This window comes from Lagenorhynchus albirostris, chromosome 7 (genome assembly GCF_949774975.1).
Source record: "Lagenorhynchus albirostris chromosome 7, mLagAlb1.1, whole genome shotgun sequence".
Taxonomy (NCBI): domain Eukaryota; kingdom Metazoa; phylum Chordata; class Mammalia; order Artiodactyla; family Delphinidae; genus Lagenorhynchus; species Lagenorhynchus albirostris.
Window position 1 is genome coordinate 98,775,018 of NC_083101.1, and position 19,539 is coordinate 98,794,556.

Here is a 19,539-nt window from a genome sequence, read left to right on the forward strand (position 1 = left end):
ATAATTGCTTTACAATGGTGTGTTAGTTTCTGCTTTATAACAAAGTGAATCAATTATACGTATACATACGTTCCCATATCTCTTTCCACACAAGAGGGAAGATGCTATTTGAAGGGAACCAGAAATACCTTTCCCCCCCCAAGACCTCACCCCAACCGTGGCACCTGAACTTCTACCATTAAAAAGCCTCTCTTTGGGGTTAAATTTTGTTCTCTCCGGGTTGTTGTTTTTTTTTAATCGCAATTTCTTCCTTGGACATGAAGACAACCAAACATGAAGCCACCGACACCCTGCTCACGCCTTCTGTGAGCAAATCCTTCTCCTGGCTGGGGGAGCCTGGGGAGGGGGGCACGGAGAAGAGGAAATGAAAGGGAAGAGGGGAAGCGCTTGGCGCCCCTGATGGAGTAACTGGCATCCTCCTGTGGGTCCCAACTGCTGACCAGCGCGGCCAGGGTCACGGGTCACCTGGCCTGCCCTCCCCACTTCTCCCTGTTCCCATAGTCCCTCCTCCTGCCCCACACCCTCTCCTGGGCCATCAGACAGTTCCTCCCTGAAAGGGGGGGATGTAAGAGGTGACAGAGCTGCAGCTAAGGCCCAATTTTCATTGACACTCAGAGTCTCTGACAGCTGTTAGAAGAAGAATGTGATTTTGAAATTTAAATAACATGCTTCTGCATTCAGCTCAAGGAGACAACCTGAGGATAAGCAGTTTATCGCCCGAGCCACCATGCAGGTGGCAGGGAGACAGGCTGCCTGCTTCCTCCTCTCCTCCCATGCCCTCTGTCCCCAAAGCCCCACCGCCTCCTCACAGGGGCCGCCTCAGAGTGGGGTCTCTGAGAGGCACCAGCCGACCTGCTGGACCTTGCTTGCCATCTTCTGCTCAGCAACCCCAGGGAAGGAGGGGCTGGGGGCACAAAGGCTCGGCAGCCCCTCAGCGGAGCCAGGGAAGGGAGGGGGGCTCCCTGGGCATCCAGCGGAGTTAGGCCAAGCCCGACCCTCTCCCGGCCCCTACATGGCCACTCAGGCAACCTTCACAGGGGACTGAGTCTTGAGCCCGGGGCTAAGTTCCTCCCCGACCCAAGGGCAGCTCAGCCCCTCTCCACAGACCCAGCCCCAGAGCCAGGCTGTCACACTGAGCTCTGTCCCGGAGACTTCCTGGGCAGGAGTCCCAAGGGAGGAGACCCCAGAGACGCCAACCTCCCATCTGCCACAAGGCCTCTAGTCACTGTCATCTGAGCCCACCAGGCCCAGAAGGTATGCGGTTCCTGCTGAGCCTGGCCAGGCCTCCGAGCCATGATGCTATGATGCTGCCGGGAATGTCATTCCCAGATCCCAGTCTCTCCTCTTCCGAGACTCTGCTGATTTTCCCCAGGCACCGCCTATTGCTGTCTCCCTTGAGCTCTCACGGTTACTCTACCACCATTGACAAACCACCCAGTGGGCGTCTAAGTGGTGTCCGCCTGCCCCACAAGCCAGTAAGGACACGGTCTGGTGCCTCTCAAAGCAGCATCTTACGTAGCGTCTGCACCACACGGAGATCCGGCCCCAGCCCTACCTCTTCCACGAAGCCCTCGTGAGCTTTCCTTTCCTTCTCTAAACCTCAGGGCCACCTGACAGGCGGCACACACGGGACGCCTCAGACTTGCCTGGACCTCTTAGCCACCCTCCCTTGTGCAGCGCTAACAGCTCACACTAAACCACTAGCTCCCCCAGCCCCTGACAGCATCACCTGTGGCCACCACCTAGGGTGCTCCTGGGCTCCGGCGCCCTGTGGGGAGCCGTGCACACGTCATCACCCATCCTTACAGGGCTCCATTTTACAGATGAGAAAAATGAGGTTCAGAGTCAAATGACCCACCCTGTGGTCAACCAGCTGGTAGGGCAGGACCAGGATTCAAACTAGGACCAGCAGGCCTCCAAGTCCACAACCGCCCTCTAGTCCAGGATCCTCCATGGATGGGGTCAGGAGCACAGCACAGCACTAGACACCCAGGGGAACACAGAGAGAGGCGTGGGTGCAGTGACACAGAGACCAACGCCCACAATCAGAGGGTGAGTGCTGTAATAAGAGCCAAGTGCAAGGGCACAGAGTGGGAGGGTGGTATCCCTCAGGGGCCATCTGCAAGGCTTCTTGGCAGGGGTAGGGTTCCCTCCTCTCCTGAGCCCCCAAAAAGGGGACCACTGGAGCCTCCAACTAGAACATCCCCGGGCCTCTCCTGGCTCCATCCAAGCAAGATGACCCACCCCAGAGGCTTGCGGCCAGCTGAGGCTGTCGCCACCCATCGCTTCTTCCTCCAACCCACAAAAGGCCCGAGCCCAGGCCTCTCGCCAGCCTCCCTGTGTCCCCACCCAGTCACAATGCAGCTAAGGCCACAGAGGCTCAGCAGTAGCCCCAGGGACCTACTGTCCCCTGCAAATCGCCCCGTCACCTCCCACTGCAGCCCCCACCCAGCACTAGCATGGGTGGAAGGCAGCCTCACGTCACCAAAAGCCATGCAACCATCTCCCGGATGCAGGCTCCAGGCCGGCCCTAGCCCAGCCGGCCAATGGCCTTTGGAGAAATCACTCCACTGTCAGTTCTAAGAAGCTACGTGTTTTAGTGCAACGTGCCAGGCACCGGACCAGGCACCTACCTGCACGTTCTCATTTAGTCCTCACAAAACCCGGGCAGGTAGGTTTTGCTATCAGTCCCGTGTTGTGTAAGAAGAAACCCGGGCTCAGAGGTGAGGCCCCTGCCTGAGGTACGCACTGAGCAGGGATAGAAGCAGGACTGAATCCCGGTCTAGTCCATCCCTTCCCTTGGGGCCTCAGTTTCCCTTTTTGTCAGGTAAGGGGTGAGCTTAGATGATCTCCAAGTCCCCCTCCAGCTATAGAAAAGACAAGACATGTTTGCATAAAATACGCTCCACACCCATGTATCTCCAATGCCTGCGTCGGATGCCCAGGGCCCCGGGGGCCCCCAGCCTCACCAGAAATGCAGAGGCCGCGCTCGCTGACAGCCCGGCCCACACCACCTGCCTGTCGCTTCTCCCAGTCCCTGAGGCACAGCCCAGCGGCGACGGAAACCACTCTCTGGCCCTCCCAGGCCTTTCATCCTCACTCTGATGGTCTCACCCCACGTGGATGGAGCAGTTCCCTTCCCTCACTGCCCGCATCACCCCTCACAACCTCTCTCTGCCTGAACCATCTCTTCTTTCCCTAAGAAGCCTTTCTCTCCTCTCTCCACTTTGTTCCATCCTCTCCTGCCTCCCAGATGGGACCAGCTGGGATTCAGTATTCACGGGGTCCCAGGCGCTCGGGGAGGGAGGGACTCCACCCAAGGGACCCCTCTAGAGAAGCGTCCTCGGCAGAGGGGATGGCTGTCACTTTGCCTACATCCATCCTCATGGTCTCCTCTGTATCAACCAGACCAGTAGCCATCCCCTTCTCACTTTACAAATGTAGGCACTATAGCTCAAAAAGGCCCGACAAGACCTCCAGAAACACTCCGTTTCCTGTTTCCAAGGGCAGTTTAAATTGCTAGAAACAGGACAAACCTCATTAACAAACTTCATTTCTTCTCCGTGAAATCTCCCTTGCCATCTATAACGCTAGGGCAGGACATCTGGATCCCTCCAACAGCCCTGTCCCCACTGTTCAGGCCAGAGTCAGACTGCTCCCCTCCCGGCCTTGGACTTGGGCTTAACTGGACACCAGGAATCCCAGACCCAGTCGCTGATCCCAGCGCCTGTCTCTGAACTGAGCAGACAAGAGGGGAGGACTTGCCCTTCCCCCAGGGCCTCAGCATCAGAGAGTGTTGGGGGAGTCCCAGCAGCTTTCTTTGCCAACAGAATCCCAGCTGGGCTTTCGAAGAAGCCCAACAGAGAGAGCAGGCCAGCAGGAAAGAAGAAAACACATTCCAGGAGGCCCCGAATTCTCAGACGGTAGCAACTCGGCCCCAAAGATACAAGAGCGCCCTTCTCCAAGTCCCTGGGCCCCGACTGGGGGAAGTGCGACCTAGAGGAGCCCCCATGGCCCACACCGCAGCCTCTCCACACAGAGATGGCGGCGGGGGCGGGGGGCATCCTGGAGCATCAGTGCAGGATCTGGGGTCCCCCAGACCAGGCTTTCCCAGGCAGCAAGCCGCAGGTGGGCGGGTGATACATGCGCCCAGATATTGACCCCTCAGCCCGCAGGGCAGCCAGGCAAGGGCCTGCGACCACCAGAGCTCCAAGCTGCTCTGCTCTTCTTAGATACCAAACAACACTGCCGTTGTCTGTGCGCCTCAATGGGGAAAAGGCTGCTCTGAGCCCACCTCCTCCTTCTTCAGAAAAGAAATGTAAGGTCCGGAGCAGGGAAGTGACCTGCCCAAGACCACCAGCTCATCTGTGGCAGAGAATGAGCTGGAATCAGGGTCCCGGCTCCCCATCCAGCCTTCTTTCAGCTGCGTGCTCCCCACCATGGCCCACTTGGTTTCTTGTGGCTGGGCCAGGGCCTCCCCACCCAGCTACGGACCAGAGTTTCCCCAGATAGAGCCACCCGTGCAGCAACTTGAGGGCTGCTCTGGGTGGAGCGGGGTCAGCAGGGGCAATGAGGGGGAGCCTTGCCCTCACTGTGGGGAGTGGTCCCCAGAGCCCAGGGATCTACAGTCATGTGGGGCCCAGTTCCATCTGAGCAGCAGGTAAAGAATGCTGATTCAGTGAGCTGCAGACCAGTAACCTCCTCATTTGTCTTGTCAACATCCTTGTCCCACAGAGTCTCAAGTCCATTACGGAAAGATTTTCTGCCGGGAAGATACTTAGTGTCAGTCCAGGAAGCAGCAGGGGCCTGAGCTCGGGTGCTGACCTCTGACCTTCAACCTTCAGGGGGCAAAAGCCAAAGCCATTTCTTCACTGGAGGTAAACCCAGTGGCTCCCGCCCAGGCAGTAGCACCTGAGCCCACGGTAGGGTGGGAAACGGGTATGTCGGGCCACTGGGATTTCCCCATCACAGCGTCCACGCGCAAACCATCTCCTCAATCTGCTGGAGCCCCCTAGCACTGTCTCAAAAGTAGTGGCCCAAAACTAACCAGGAAATGTGAGAATCAGAACGTCTGTGCTAGGAGGGGCCTCAGTCAGTCCATCACCCAGTTCAGCCCTGTGGGATGGGCAAGGCTTGTCACTGCACCATCACAGCGCCACAGGCAGAGGCAGGATGGGAACCTCGGCCATCACCCCACTGCGGGGTATGATGATGAGAACCCAGGGCAGGCCACTCAATGCACAGACCATCTTCGAAGTCACCATACCATCCACCACTAACCCTGCCCACCACCAGGGCCCAAGGATATGTCCAGATGGTCACCCTTTGGCCAGTGCCTCCCTTCTCATGGGGCCCAGGATTTCTCCCACCAGTACATGTGTATCATCCTATCTCAATCCCTTAGAGCATGCTTTCTCAATGGCAGAGGAGGGTATCACCCCCAAGGGAGCAAAAACGGGCTCCTGGGTAGGCTAAAAAAAGGTAGATATAACAATGGTTTGTGGTCCTCCAAAACTCAACCCTACCTGACAAAACTTTAATACTTGGCATTTACTATGGACTAAATTGTGTCCCCTACCCAAACTTATATGCTGAAGCCCTAAACCCCCGATGTGACTGTATTTGAAGATAGGGCTTTTAGGAGGTAATTAAGGTTAAATGAGGTCATAAGGGTGGGGCCATAATCCAGTAGGACTAGTGTCCTTATAAGAAGAGGAAGAGACCTTTCTCTCTCTCTCTCTCTCTCTCTCTCTCTCTCTCTCTCTCTCCACCCCCCTCTCTCTTCTCTCTCTTCTCTCTATCTCCCCACTCCAATCCCCCACTTCCTTCCCACCCATTCCCACCCCTACCCTGTGAGGACACAGTGAGAAGGCTGATGTCTGCAAACCAGGAAGAGAGCCCTCACCAGAAACCAAACCTGCCAGACCTTGATCTTGGACTTCCAGCCTCCAGAACCGTGAGATAATAGACTTCTGTCATTTAAGCCATCCAGTCTATGGTCTTTTGTTATGGCAGCCCAAGCAGACTAAGACAGTATTTCTCTAGTTAGAGAGAATTAACTTTTCTCCTTAGAGGGGCAACAATGAAAACAAGAAAAAGTTTGAGAAACATTGTCCTAGAGAGTTCTTCATTTGAAAGGGCTTAGGGTCTCACTGGAGAATCTTTCATTTCACAGTCTAGAGTAGTTCTTCCCAACTGGCAGCAGCTGTGCCCCCAGGGGACATTTGGCAGTGTCTGGAGACACACTGGGTTGTCACATCTTGGGGGACTGCTACTAGTGTCCAGTAGGTAGAGGCCAGGGATGCTGCTAAACAGCTTACAGTGCACAGGACGGCTCCTGCCACGGAGAGAATTACCCAGGTCAATGTCGATAATGTTGCTGTTGAGAAACCCTGGCTTAGAGCAAAAGAAACTTCGGAAGGTTTTACATATTTCCACAAAGTGCCTGGAAGTCTGAGGCCTGGGGCCCGCGAACAAGCCCACCCTGGCCCCCTTTAAGCAGCACTGGTGACTCCAGGAAGCTCATCCCAGCCCCAAGAGTTCCCCAAACCGGAAGGTCCTCCCTAGTGCCCGAGCAGGGGCAGGCTGCCCTGGGTCACCTGGGTCACCCAAAGGCCAGAGGGAACAAGGCCAAGAAGAAAGAACCAAAAAACTCACTGGGCTTCTATACACAGACCACGGCAAGCAAAGCTAGAGCTCAAATGGGTCTTCTCACTCCCCAGGCAGGCCAAGGCAGGAGTGACCAGAGAGCAGAGGCTCTCCTCAGCGGGATTCAAGAAGCAGAGCCCCCAGGGGAGAGGGGAATTTCAGAGCAGAATGGACGATGATGATAGGAACGCCGACAACCACGGCTAATGGCTCCCACGCACTCGGCAGCATGCTGAGCCCTGGACAGCCATTGGTTCACTCTGACCTCATGACCATCCAACGAGGTAGGTACTCTCCCCTCTGCACCAGAGAGGAAACTGAGGCATAGAGAGGTCGAGTAACTTGCCCAGAGTAGAACAGCTGGAAAGGACCCAGCCAGGCAGGACAGGTGACGAAATGGGAGAGCAATACCACGTTTCAGATTCAAGATCTCCTGCACGGCAAGCTCATTCTAGGCAATTCCCTAAATGCTTTATGCCACACACAACCTTGTGGGTGGGTGTTACGGTTCCCTCTTTACAGATGAAGACCCCAGGCTCAGAGGCGCTCAGGGACCTGCTGGCAAGCCGACACCTGAGCCAAGCCCCGAGGCCTGATCCACCACCCACGGGGACCAGAGCAGGTCTGGCGAGGCCCCAGCATGAGCCCACTCACCTGAGAAGATTGAAGCAAGCCTGAAGATGTCCGAGAGGCGGGCGGTCACTGGCTCGTAGGGTGAGGCTTCATAAAACTCCTCACCTAGAAGAGAGAACCGTGTCAGGCCCGGGCTCACATCCTGCCCAAAGTGCTGCACAGGGCAGGTTAGGAATGAAATGCTGCACATTTCACATGAGCAAGGTACTTCTCTCCAACCAGAGCAGGTCAGAACTGCCTAATACATCTCCCTCGTGACCTCTCTGCATGTCCCGGCCTCTTCTAAGGACTTCCGAATGCTTCTGGAAAGAAGGCACAGGGGAGCTGGAACCCTGTGGAAGGCCAGGTACAAATCCCAGGATCTGAAGCCAAAGGACCCTCCACAGTCATTGAGTACAACTTCCTCATTTCACAGGGGAGGGCTCTGAGGTGGCCCAGAGAGGCGAAGCAACCTGCCTGAGATCACACAGCTACTCATGGCAGAGCTTGAGCTGGACTCCAGCCTCACACCAGCATTCTCTCCCATCACACCAGGCTGGCTCTGCCCAGACTTAAGGGGACAGGATTTCCCCTTTGCTTCCCACCATGCCACCAGGAGAATCTGACTGGCTGAAGGTCCGCTGGGTGGAGGCCTGACTGCGGCTCCTGTCTTGACTGACTGCCGACCCGTCTTCCCCTCCACCTGCTGCTTCTCAGCCCTCTCCTCCAGGCTCCGGGGTGCACCAGAGGCTCGGGGAACAGACAAGCAAGCGAGTGACAGGAGATAAATGACACAAGGCTGCCCTGGAGACCCACCACCACCTCAGCGGGACTCCAGCCTCCTCTGCCAATGCCTCGGCAGCAAAGGAAATATCCTCTTGAGACATGACGGCGAGGAGAAATCAATGGATAATCACTCAGAGTGTGTGTGTGTGTGTGTGTGTGTGTGTGTGTGTGTGTGTGTTGAGCGGGCGGGGGAGACAGATGATGACCACAGCCTCACACACTGATTTCCCATCCACCCGGGGCCCAGTGCCATGGGCAAGTACCCCCGCCTAAAGAGCAGCACGTGGGGCAGCACCCCTGGGGGCCACCTGCAGGAAGGAGCCGGCCCCCAGAAGAGGAGCCTTGGAATCTGCTTGCAAGGGGCTCGTTCAGCCAGGCCCCCAAAGTCACCCACAGGCTAGCCCTCAAGGCTTAACCAGCCCTCCGCTGGTCCACGGACCAGGCACCTGTCTGCTATACCAGGCAGACCCCCCAGAGAAGGGTACAGACCCCCCAGAGGACATGGAGGAAGAGCATGCCCCCTGGAGAAGCAGCCCCGCCCTTCACTGTACCTCACAGGGGCACCTTGGGCCCTGCCACACCCAGCACACAGGGCACCTTACGCACAGGGGGTGCCCACTGGTACCGGCCAACGGACCTAATCCAAAGGTTACCCTTTCCTTCAGGCCTGTCTCCAATCCCACCTACCCCCGGGGCATGCAGGGTCCTGGCAGGCCTGCATGATCTCAGCATCCTCCACTCTACCCACCGGCACTGGAGAAACTCCCTGTGGTGGGGTTACCAGCCATGCTCTCTGCTGCAGCCAAACAGCACAAGCGTTTAGGAAGCACTTTTGTAATAAAGATGATGTTGTATTGTGCTGCCTTCATGCCAGCACTATTAGAAGCGCTTCAGAGGTACTAGCTCATTTAATCCTCTTAATTTCTCTAGGGGGTAGGCACTATTATTCTCCCTATTTTACTGATAAGGAACTGGGGCACAGAGACACTGAGGTACTTGCTCGAGGTCACACAGCTGGTAAGTGGCAGAGCCTGGTTCCAAACCCAGGAAGTTGGCTCCAGAGTCCAAGTTCTTAACCATTATGAATACTGTCTCCAAAAATAAAAAGTGTTATTGAAACCAAATTGTTCTTAAACAAGTACTACTGTTGCTTAACTTTTCACACAGCAACCTTCTGTGGGCTGCACTGCTCCCCCAGAGCAGGGTCTGTCTGTCCCTATAGCATCTGGCATAGGACCGTGCCTGGGTATGGCTAGTACGATTGACTAGGAGGCGACAGGGGATGGATCTCTGGGGGAAAAGAGCCTCTTCCATGACCGCGTGGGAGGGGCCCGTCCTATTTAACTCAACTTCCATCTCCTGCTCCTGCAGCGGAATTCACCAGCAGGAAACCCGAGACCTGCCTGGCAGCCAGACTGAAGCCAAATGCAGGATGCCAGATTCCGGGGCCACGACCTGGGAGAGGACACGTAGGAGAGGCCTCGGCGCTTCACGTTGGCAGGACCAGGATGACCCTGAACTTCAGCATTGCCTTTGGAGAAGGCAAGAAGCCTGGTCCCCTGGGCAGCCAACAGTGACAGCCCCACCGTGTAAATACCGGTGGTTACGGGGGTGGTGATGGCAGAGGGGAAGATGGGCCCAAGGCCACAGCTCTCCCTCAGGGCAGTGGAAAGGGGTCCGGATAAGGAGTCGGGGGCCTGGTCCCACCAGCTGCTTGCTGTGTGCCCTGGGAAGCCCCCGACTCGCCTCCCTGCATCTCAGCTTCCCCGCCAGAATGATCCCGAGGCCCTTTGCAGTTGGGACTGTCTAGGAGCCTGGCAGAGGCCACGATCCTGCCACCGCCGGCTCTGCCCACACGCTGAGAGCCTCAGTCTGCACCGCGAGCTCAGCCTCAGGTAGAGGCAGAAGGTGGAGCCGAGTCTCCGGGGAATCGCAGCAGGAGAAGGCAGAATCTAAGTGCAAACCCACATGGGTCTCTCCTCTCCGCGATCCCCCCACCCCGGCCCAAGCCAAGTTATTAAGAGTCTTAAGGAATAGGGAGGGTGTGCCTGTAGCCTCCCCAGGAGACCATTCACCCCACACTGGGAATAGCCCCCTCTCAGGAAGATCCTGTCCCTCAGAGGAACACCACCTGCTGTTAAAAAGCCTCTGGGTTCCTCCGGTCAGCCCTGGATGGAAACCACCTCTAGCCCCAAGACCCAGGGGGAGGGGACTGTGCAATCTGCAAGGGGTGGGGGCCAGGGCTCTGAGGAAGGAGAAAAGCAGGGGTCTGCCTTTCTAGAGTGGGACCAGGGGAAGGGTCCCCCAGCCAGTACACGCCAGCACAGGGACCACGGCTTCCCCAGTGCTTTCACCCTCTGAAGCACACAGTAGATGCTTAACAGATATTTGTTGAGTAAATGAACCAACAAGCCATCTCAAGCTTTGGAACGGGGAGAGCTTACAGTCAGGCCCTCCTGGGTTGAAAGGGCCTTGAAGACACAGCAGGAGGCAGCATAAAATGCACATTATGCTTCTTGTTATCTTCAAACTGCCTCATCCTCCCGGCTCCGAGCAAGGTCCCCGGAGCCCTGATGCGGTGCCCACGGAGCCAGTCCGATGGCAAGGTTCTCAGGCGGCCCGCCCAACTCTCTAGCCGGCAGCTCTTCCATCCCTTTCCTGTCCATCCTGCACCCACAGCAAGCCCACCCACCTTCTGCCCAATCCCCCTCGGGCTGAAACGGAAGGCTGTCGGAAACAAAGCAAAAACCTAAACAACCCAGCAGGCTGAATCGGGGCCTTTAATGTTCTGGGCACAGAGTCAGCTGGTGTGGTGGGCGAGGACACGGCTCCTTGTCTCACGGAGAACAGAGTGCCCGTCTCTGTGGCCAGCTCCCTCTCTTTGCTAACTTCTAGTTCTAGGACTCCAGCATTGCTAGCAACGGAAGAAGTGACCACCCGATTCATGAGGAATTACTTTGTTACTAATGGTGGTAACACTATTAATAATTCCATGCCCACTTATTCCTATTTTCAGGGCACATCGGAACCCTCGGGGCCACTGCTCAGGAAACTCTCGATATCCAGGCCCCACCCCTGGGTCCAGTTTCCTCCTCCCCCTCCAACAGCTGGAGGCGGTGCTGCCCCTCAGATCCTAGGCTGACGCCTCCCCGCCCCCAAGGGCACAGATCCACAGAGCACCCCTCTCTCTTCTTCACCTCAGCCTCTCCAGCACTACTATCCTACTTTAGAATTTAAACTGCTCGACTCTCGCATCTTTAAAAAAAAAAGTCATCCTTTGTTCTTCTCCCATCTTCACACCAAAATTCAAGAAGTTGGCCACAGTCATCACTCCCCTCTCCCCGGCTCCCAGGCACCCCCTAAGCAGGCTTTTGCTCCCAGCAGCCACCTAAGGCGCTCACCCCAAGGGCATCAGGGACCCTTTCCGAAAACCCCTCTCCTGCTGGGCCTAAAGTCTTAGAGGCTGGTGACCCTCCTTCCTCTGAGAGTGAGTCCCTCCCGAGGTATCCTACTGTCCCTCTTACCTCACCCCCAGAGCCTCCTTAGTCCTCCCTGCAGCCCATCTTTAAATGGCAGTGGCCCTGGGGGCTCTGTCCCTGACCTCCTCCCAATGTGACTGCACCCACTCCCTCGGCCCCAGTTACCACCTGCAGTCTGCTGGAGACTTCTAAATCCCTATGTCCAGTCGCTCTTCCTCACGTGACCCCCAGCCCTGCGTGCCCAGCTGTCTGTAGGGCGGGGCCGATGAGAGGCACACACCCCAGAACAAATTCACATCTCCCAGCCCTCCCCCCACTCAATACCTTCACTGTGACCAGCCCCATCACGCACCCAGCTGCCCAAGACCGAAAACTGGGAGCCCCCCGACTCCTCTGACCCTTCCCCAAGACCTGTTGCTTCTACCTCCTGGACAGCTCTTAGATCCTTCTTTCCTGCCACTGTCCTCATTCAGCCGCCAGCATTCCTGGCCTGTATCACAGCAGTGGCCTCCGAACAGTCTCTCCAATCTACTCTCTTCATTGGAACCACATGAACTTTGTCCTGAAGCACATATCCATCGTGTAAAACCTTCCAGGGGTGCTGCCCACCAGATCCGTACCCCTCCCATCTCTCCTCCCCCATCCCCACTTGCACCCGCCTCTACCACACTGAGTTACCTGAAGGTCTGTAAGCGAGTTCCACTAACCTGAGTTACCCGCAGGCCTTTGCCCAAGCTCTCCCTCCACCTCCCATACTCTCCCCATACACCTTCCCCAGGTAACTGCAGCTCGTTCTTGAATCTCAGCTTGGAGGCTGCCTCTTCCAGGAAGGCACTTTAGATTTTGTAAGAAGGGGTTTGACGCCCCTGCTCAGTGATGCCGTAGCACCCAGTGCTTTCCACTCACATCACCAAATAACAGATAACTGCCACCAAATAACTTCTCTGCATCCCCCCGACCAGGAGCTCCACGAAGGCAGAGGCTGCCTCAGCTGTTGCCACAATGCCTAGCAGCTGGTAAACTCTCAATAAACAGTTGCTGCATTAATAAGTGAATGCCTGACCCCGGTGGCCAGCAAATCCTCCACACCCCAGTCTGGAGGGGGAGGAAATGGGGAAGGTGGCTGTTCGGGGAAAGGCTTACAGGTTCTGCCTTGGGCCTTGGAGGCGGGCCTGCCTAGGGCTGTGGGACCTGCTGCCTTCACGCCGCTCAGAGCTCTGTTGAAGGTGCCTAGGCCAAGCCCGGGGTCAGGAAGCCACCTGAAGGGCAGGCCTCCTGGGAGCAGGAAGGCAGGAGGGGGGCAGCAGGGAGCGGCAAGGGCTGGTTTGCTCTCGTGCAGACCTCACAGCTCCACCTTCACGCCGCCTACCCCTTCTCACTCCTCTGTCCCCACTTGTCCATCCACCTGGGTACCCTTGCCTCACCTTCTCTCGTCACCACTGCACACGGCCGTCCAACCAGCCCCGGTTCACTTCCCCTCCCACCACCCCACCGTCTCTCCTCCCCACCTCCTCCTTCGTCTGTCTCTCCCTCCTAGGCTGGGCAGCTACCTGCTCTGGGTTCTAGGTTCCCTGGAAGGTGGAGAGAGAGAGAGAGCTGTGGCCACTCTGCCCCATTACCAGGCCCTCCCGCTGAACCTGGGCCCCAGGAGGCCCTCCCATCACCCCATCCCCAGCGTGCCTCCCATCGCGGCGGGCGGACTTACCCTCGGTCAGCCCCAGGTGGATGCTCCAGTAGATCTGCAAGCACTGCAGCTCCTTCTTCATGCCCCGCTTGCAGCGGCAGTCGTACAGCGGGCTCTCCTGCAGCACCTCCAGGGCCGCCTGGCACTCCTTGTTGGCCAGCATGGTGTTGCGGTCCCGGCCGGCCAGGCACTGGCGCAGCGTGCGGTAGCGGGAGCTGCAGTTGGATTCGGCCGCGCACAGCTCATTGGCCCGGACACAGTCCACTGGGGGGCGCCAGCCGTGAAGCTCGGGGCCCTGCGGGGAGGAAGGGCTGGCCAAAGAGCGGAGGGTCTCGTCTGGGTGGTGGGGAGGGAAGACAAGCACGAATGAGGGCCGCAGTCTCCGACCCCAGAGGCAGGCCTGGGGGCTTGGGCCTTTCTGGGAAAGTCACACCCATTCTACTCGGCACAGCAAGGCCGACTCAAGGCTGCCTTCCCCAACAGACAGCAGGTCGGAGGAAGGGCTGCTAAAGGGTCCCAAGAGTCCACCAGCTCTCCTCAGACCCAAAGGAGAAAAGCTGCCCTCTGCCCTGGTCCTACCAGACTCTCTTCTGGTTCCACTCCGTAGCCCTGGGCCCAGGAGCACAGGAAAGCCAGAGGCCCCAGCAAGACCACAGACAGTCTAAGATGCCAGGAAGCCAGAGAAGGATGCCGCAGCCTCAGCAGAGAGCTGGCGGCTGCAGGGCCTCCTGGGGTGGGCCGAGGGGGCATCTCACTTTCAGAGCACCCAGACCTCCTCCCAGCAACCTCAGGTCCAGCCAGAGGTCCATCTACCACAGCCTCTTAGAGGCCGGAGTCAGCCCCTGCATTCTACCCTGGGGAAACTGAGGCCCAAAGAAGGGAGATGACAACTCAAGGTCACGCGCAGGCCGAAAATGCCCCTCTAACCCCCCAGTCTACCCATTCTGGGTCCCCAGACTTCCCGAGGAGACAGGGAGAGACAAGCATGACCCCATGGTCTGAGCCCAGAAGGAGGCGCTCCTCCAGGGGGGCTCAGCCCTCCACACCTTCCTGTCCCACAGTGCAGCCGGAGACAGAAAACATACCCTACGGACAAGTTCCACCCCAGGCCCCGCCAAAGAAAATGCTGCAGACCCAGCAACTCCATCCCACCACACCTCCCACCCCCACACACCTCCCTCTCTCCCTCTCTCCATCGGGCTGTCTCTCTCCCTTTCTCTCCCCTATTTCTTTTTCTCTTTCTTTCCTCTCCTCCCCACCCTCCCCGAAACCCTCTCCCCTCTGTCTCCCCTTTTTTCTCTTCTTTCCAGAAGCCAAATAACAAGTCAACTGCAAGCTGACCCTGGCCTCGCACACAGCCCCTCGCCTCCCCAACGATGAACAAGCAGGAATCAGCCCACCCTCCTCACCCACGGCCTCAAGTGTCCAAACCCACGGTCCTCGGAAGGGAAGAGGTCAAGTAAGGAGATTCGGAGGGGAAGGGCAGGGAAAGAAAGGGCCGCTTGGTCCTTTCAAAAGCAAGCTCCCAGAACGGCTTCCTCTGGACACAGACCTCCTCCCGGTCTCCAGGTCCTCTCCAAGCCCCTCACTCAGATCCTGCCCCACAGAAAACCATACCATGGCCCAAAGCCAACACTGGCTTTTCCGAGACCCAAGGAGTGATCTGGGGGGGTTTCCTCCACTCCATCCTGCCCCAAAACATAAAAAGATCCTAGGGAGAAGTCCCCCACCCCCACCCCCTGTCCCCAATCCCACAGAATCCCCTCCATCTCTACCCAGAACCGCCACTTCTCACTCCTTTCCCCAAGGAGGCCCGGCTCAGGGGGCAGCTACCACAGGGAGACAGCGACACCTAGAGGCAGAGTGCTGCACCGCGAGCCTGTCACTCCCGACTGAGTGCCGAGGGGAAAGGAATCAAGGAATGGGCTCCTGGAGGGCCAGGCCTACCCCACTAGGAGAGCAAGGGGTGGGCCTGGGTTGGAGAAGCCCTCAGGGTCCAGAGCAAAAGACTTCCCTTCTCCTCCTGACCACACCTCTGCCTCAGGACAGGAGGAGCTGAAGGCTGTGGCCAGGCTGGGACAAGACCATTGAAGAAACCAGCATGGAATGTGGTCATGGACAGTGGGGCATCTGCCCAGGTGTGGGTGGAGAAGTGTCCTCCGCCCGGCCCAGGAAGCAGCTTTACTGCCCGGCTTTAGCAAAGTCCTGGGTCTCTGAGCAGGACTCGGCTGTATCTGGGCCACCCAGCAGCAGCTGTGTTGACCCAGCCTCACTGGTACCTGCTGCCCCACCTAGCCAGCCAGGTAGCCAGCCTGCTGGAGCCTCAAGACCGGCCCAGCCCTGGGCCTTCCACTGACTCCGCTCACCCCAGCATCCCAGCAGGCATCTCCCCTCCCCCGTTGGCGTCACCTGAGGCTGCACTGTCAGAGGTAAAATGAGAAAGGGGCATCCTACCCAGGCTTAAAGGTCAGGACCTTAGCCTAGGGAACTGGGGCAATAAGGAGCCTTCCTCCCTGCCCTACAGGTGAGGTCTAGAGCCCCAAGGGATGATCCTTATAGAATCCTGGGCTTCCCTCATCCTGCCAGCTCCCAGGCAGGGAAACGCTCTGTAGGAGGGCCGGTGCATCTTCCGACCAAACTCCCTGACTCTTCTAGTCGGAGTCATGACCCCCAGAACCAACCCAGCCACAGAAAGAAGTCATGGCAACTCGGTGCCTTCGGCCAAGAATTCTAGGAGAGTAAAGGTTGGAAGGCATCCTGGTGATGTTTCCAAATTCTAGATCAGGAGAAAACTCAGATCCCTCAAGGAAAGCAAAGACATGTAGAAGAGCTTTTAAAGACACAGAAGGACTGAGAGGCCACACAGAACTACAGCCACCCTCGTGCATCAAATGCCCCGCAAGAGCTAGAATGCCAGGGAGAGGTGGGCCCTCGGACCAGCCCTGATCCCCACCCCCAGCTCATTTTCTCCCTGAGCTTGTCAACACTGGAGGTCAGGCAGGCTGGGCCAGAAAGGCCTCTCCAGCCGCAGACCTCACTAGAACCTTGGAGGGGCGCACCGAAGGCCCCTGCTCCTAGGAACATGCTTCACTCTACCCCCCCACTGAAAATGCCCCCCACCTCTCAAGCTCCAGAAAAGCCTCTCCCCCAAGTGGAATTTCCAACGAACTCCCAACTATGGGTTCCTTGCCAGGAAAGGGCCCTGGTGCTGAAATGTCCTTAGCACCAACCTATCCCTTGTTCTCGACTGGCCTAACCCAGAGCCTTTCAATGCCCTGTGGTCACTCAGTTAACCCCACACCCCAGCTTCGGAAAGGGGCTTCTCATGGGAAGGGACTGAAAGGCTGTGACCAAAGAGGATGCCGACAGCACCCTGCTCTTTTCCTGCTCTCAACTCCCCGCACACTAGGGTCACAGACACCTGGGAGGACACCTCTGAACGGGCCCCCTACACATGCACAGGAGAACAGTCTCTCCTCAGGCTCCTCAGCTGGGACAAGCCTGCCTGCAGCCTGGGGGGCTGGGCCTGGAGGTGACTGCCGGGCTGGCACTGCCCTCCTCCACCGGGGGACGGAGACCCGGAAGACCTGCCGGCCCCGGGTGTGCGCAGCTCAGGAGCAAGCAATCTGGCTGCTTTTCCTGAAATACAATTTTCTTTTCTTCTTGGCCCTACTCATTCTTGGCCCAAAAAAGCTGCGTTTTTTAACCAGCGGTAGGAGAAAAGGTCAGGTTTCGTAACAGCCCCTTCAGAGAGAGAGGATTGCCGGGAAAGGCCGCAGGAGCACAGTAGGCCAGGAGCACCGACCCAGCCTCCTCCCTCAGCCCCTCCCACCCCGAGAAAGCTGCCCGGAGAAAAGCCACCTCTGGCTCGGGAGGCTGGACCGTGAAGGCCACACCCTAGAGCTCAGCCTGGCCCCCTGGGGAACTCATGCCTGTGGGAGGGGGAAGAGGAGGGAACTGGCAAAGGGCCCAGACCCCAACCAACATCGATGGGACTGGAAGCCCCCGTCCTAGTCAGGATACTTCTTAGACACCCCCCAGCAAGTGTTTCCGGGATCTGCACCTACCTCCCCAGGCCTTCCCCTCTCCCCTCCTCCAGGAGGGAAAGGGTGCCCTCGTGACCCATCTGGGCAACCTGGCTCACCGCTGGCTACACAGCAGCCCAGGGGGGCAGGAGCAGTACCCACAGTGAAGCAGATGTGTGCTCCTTCAGAGCCTGCTCCCTCTCTGGAGCACCTACTGGGGCAGCAGCCTTGCCTGGGACTCCTGGTTAGCACACAGCCTTGCAAACACCCACTTTTCTTCACCTCCACCCCCAAGAATGCTCCCTCTATACCCCTGTTTCCCAAGCAGCTGAGATTTTGTGTAGCATAAAAAGGGGATGAGGGGTTGGTAATTCGGGGTGCAAAAGACACTGCCGGGGTTCAGGGGCACCAGGCAGCCCCTGCTCGCTGCCCTTGGGGGAGTGGGCTTACAGAATGAGCAGTGGTCTTTGTTCAGTCCAGGATTCTCCCCTCACCCCTCTCCTTCTTCACCCAAGGAAGCAAACTTTGGCCTCCCTCCCATCTCTTCCCACCAGCCATGGGGTCCCCTGCCCCAGAGGTGGCCAAGGGAACACACTGAACAGCGGCTAGAAACACTCCACTCCCGCCCACCCACCTGGCTCGGGTCTGGGCGGGAGGGAGGGCAAACGGTGGGGAGAAACTTGAAAAGTGTTCCAGGCAGTGGAGCCGCTAGGAAGGGGTTCGGAGAGTGGGAAGCGAGGTGCATTTTCCAGAGGTTGATTGGCAGGTGGGGGATGGCTGCCAGGGCTGCCCCCACAGATGTCCAACCGGGAGCTCCTGGAGAAACCCATGTCCTCTACCACGATCGACTCAGGGAACCGCCGGGAAAGGTGGGACTGGCATGATTTTCCTTTCCACGACACTGAGCCTCTCCCCTCCCTTCTCCCTTCCAGATCAAGAGTTGGATTTTATTTTTTTTCCTTAAGTTGCCGCAATTTGAACCCATTATTTTGAGGGAAATGAGCGCTATCACTGCGTGTGAGTGAGCGAGTGTGTGTCTGCGTGCGTGTGCGCGGGGATCGTCTGGGTGTTATAAGTCTCCTTGCCAATCCCCCGCGTAACCAGCCAGCCGCGGCTCCCGTCCCTCCGCCCGCATCCTCGCCGCCAGCTCCCGTCCCTCCGCCCGCATCCTCGCCGCCGGCCCTGCTCGGTTCCCCTACGCCCGGGCCCGGCTCGCCCCGCCGCGCGCTCCCCGCCGGTCCGTCCCCCGCCAGCGCCCCGCTCGCCCCCCGCGTTCCCGGCTGCTCTCCAGCGCTCTAACGCACTGCCCGCGTAGCCCCCGAGGCTCCGGCGGACACGCTGCCCTCGCCACCCGCAGATACTCACCTAAAAAGAAGAACAGGCAGAAGGCGTTTGCCAAGATCATGTTAAATAAATCCCACAGTTTTGTTTTGTTTTTAGTCTTTCTCCCTTGGATTAAAAAATAACAACAATAATAATAATAGTAATAGCCAAGCAGTGATAATCGGCCCCAAATCCAATGCGGAGATCCCAGCTAGTCCACCCGATGAAGATCCTGAGTCCTGCGATTCTCGCCTCTGGCTGGAGGAGGTAGTGGAACGGAGGGCGGTGGGCGGCCTCTCGACGCCCCCCTTGCCCACTAAAATCAAATATACACGTATTCGGATGTATGTTTGCTTTCCAAGCCGACAGCCGGTCCTCAAGTCTGCCCTCCCCTCAGCTCATCCGGGAAGGCGCGAGTCCCCACGGGTCCGATTCCCCTGCGCTTCCCGGGAGGGGACTGGGGAGGTGGGGGAGAAGCGATCTGAGAGCGAAGGGCTGGAAGGAAGCGGCGAGGGTGGGGGTCAGAATAAAGCGCAGATAAGAAAGAAATCCACCGACGGGTGTAAGCGCCTAGGAACAAACCAGCGGGAGCTTCGAGGACCAGAGACCGGAGTCGCTTCTTTCTCACAAGACGACGGAAAGATTTTAAAAAATCTTCTCCCGCTAACCCTTGCTCGTGTCACTTTTTTCTAATATAATTCCAGTGACCGTGTGTCTCTGCGTGCGTGTGTCTTTCTCTCTCCTCTCCCTCCCTCTCCTCTCCCCAGCTCTCGCTCTTTGCTCCCGCTCTCTCCGGCTCTCCCTCGCTCTCCTCTCCCTCCCCCTTCTCCCTCTCCCTGCTCCTCCCTCCGCCCGCCCCCTTCCCCCTTCTCGGCTCCTTCGCCGGGGCTGTCGCACCCAAGCCCCTCTCCTCCGCCCGGGGCTCGGCGCTCGGGCTCCCAGGCGCTGGCGGCGCGAGGCGCGGGCGCGCAGCGGAGCAGCG

General features: G+C 58.0%; 1 protein-coding gene across 2 annotated transcripts in view; it reads right to left on the reverse strand.

Moving 5' to 3' along the window:
• The window catches only part of GFRA2 (GDNF family receptor alpha 2), a 97,416-nt gene extending 78,128 nt beyond the window's left edge, over positions 1 to 19,288 (reverse strand). The window contains exons 1-3 of one of the 2 annotated variants that reach the window (XM_060153576.1): positions 18,600 to 19,288; positions 13,231 to 13,504; positions 7,303 to 7,386 (exon numbers count right to left, since the gene is read on the reverse strand). In XM_060153576.1, the coding sequence (XP_060009559.1) occupies positions 7,303 to 7,386; positions 13,231 to 13,372 (226 nt within the window). In that variant the 5' untranslated portion in view covers positions 13,373 to 13,504; positions 18,600 to 19,288. Of the gene's footprint in view, positions 1 to 7,302; positions 7,387 to 13,230; positions 13,546 to 18,599 lie in introns of both variants that reach the window. The other variant, XM_060153575.1, reaches the window with a different exon arrangement.
• Positions 19,289 to 19,539: the final 251 nt, after the last annotated feature.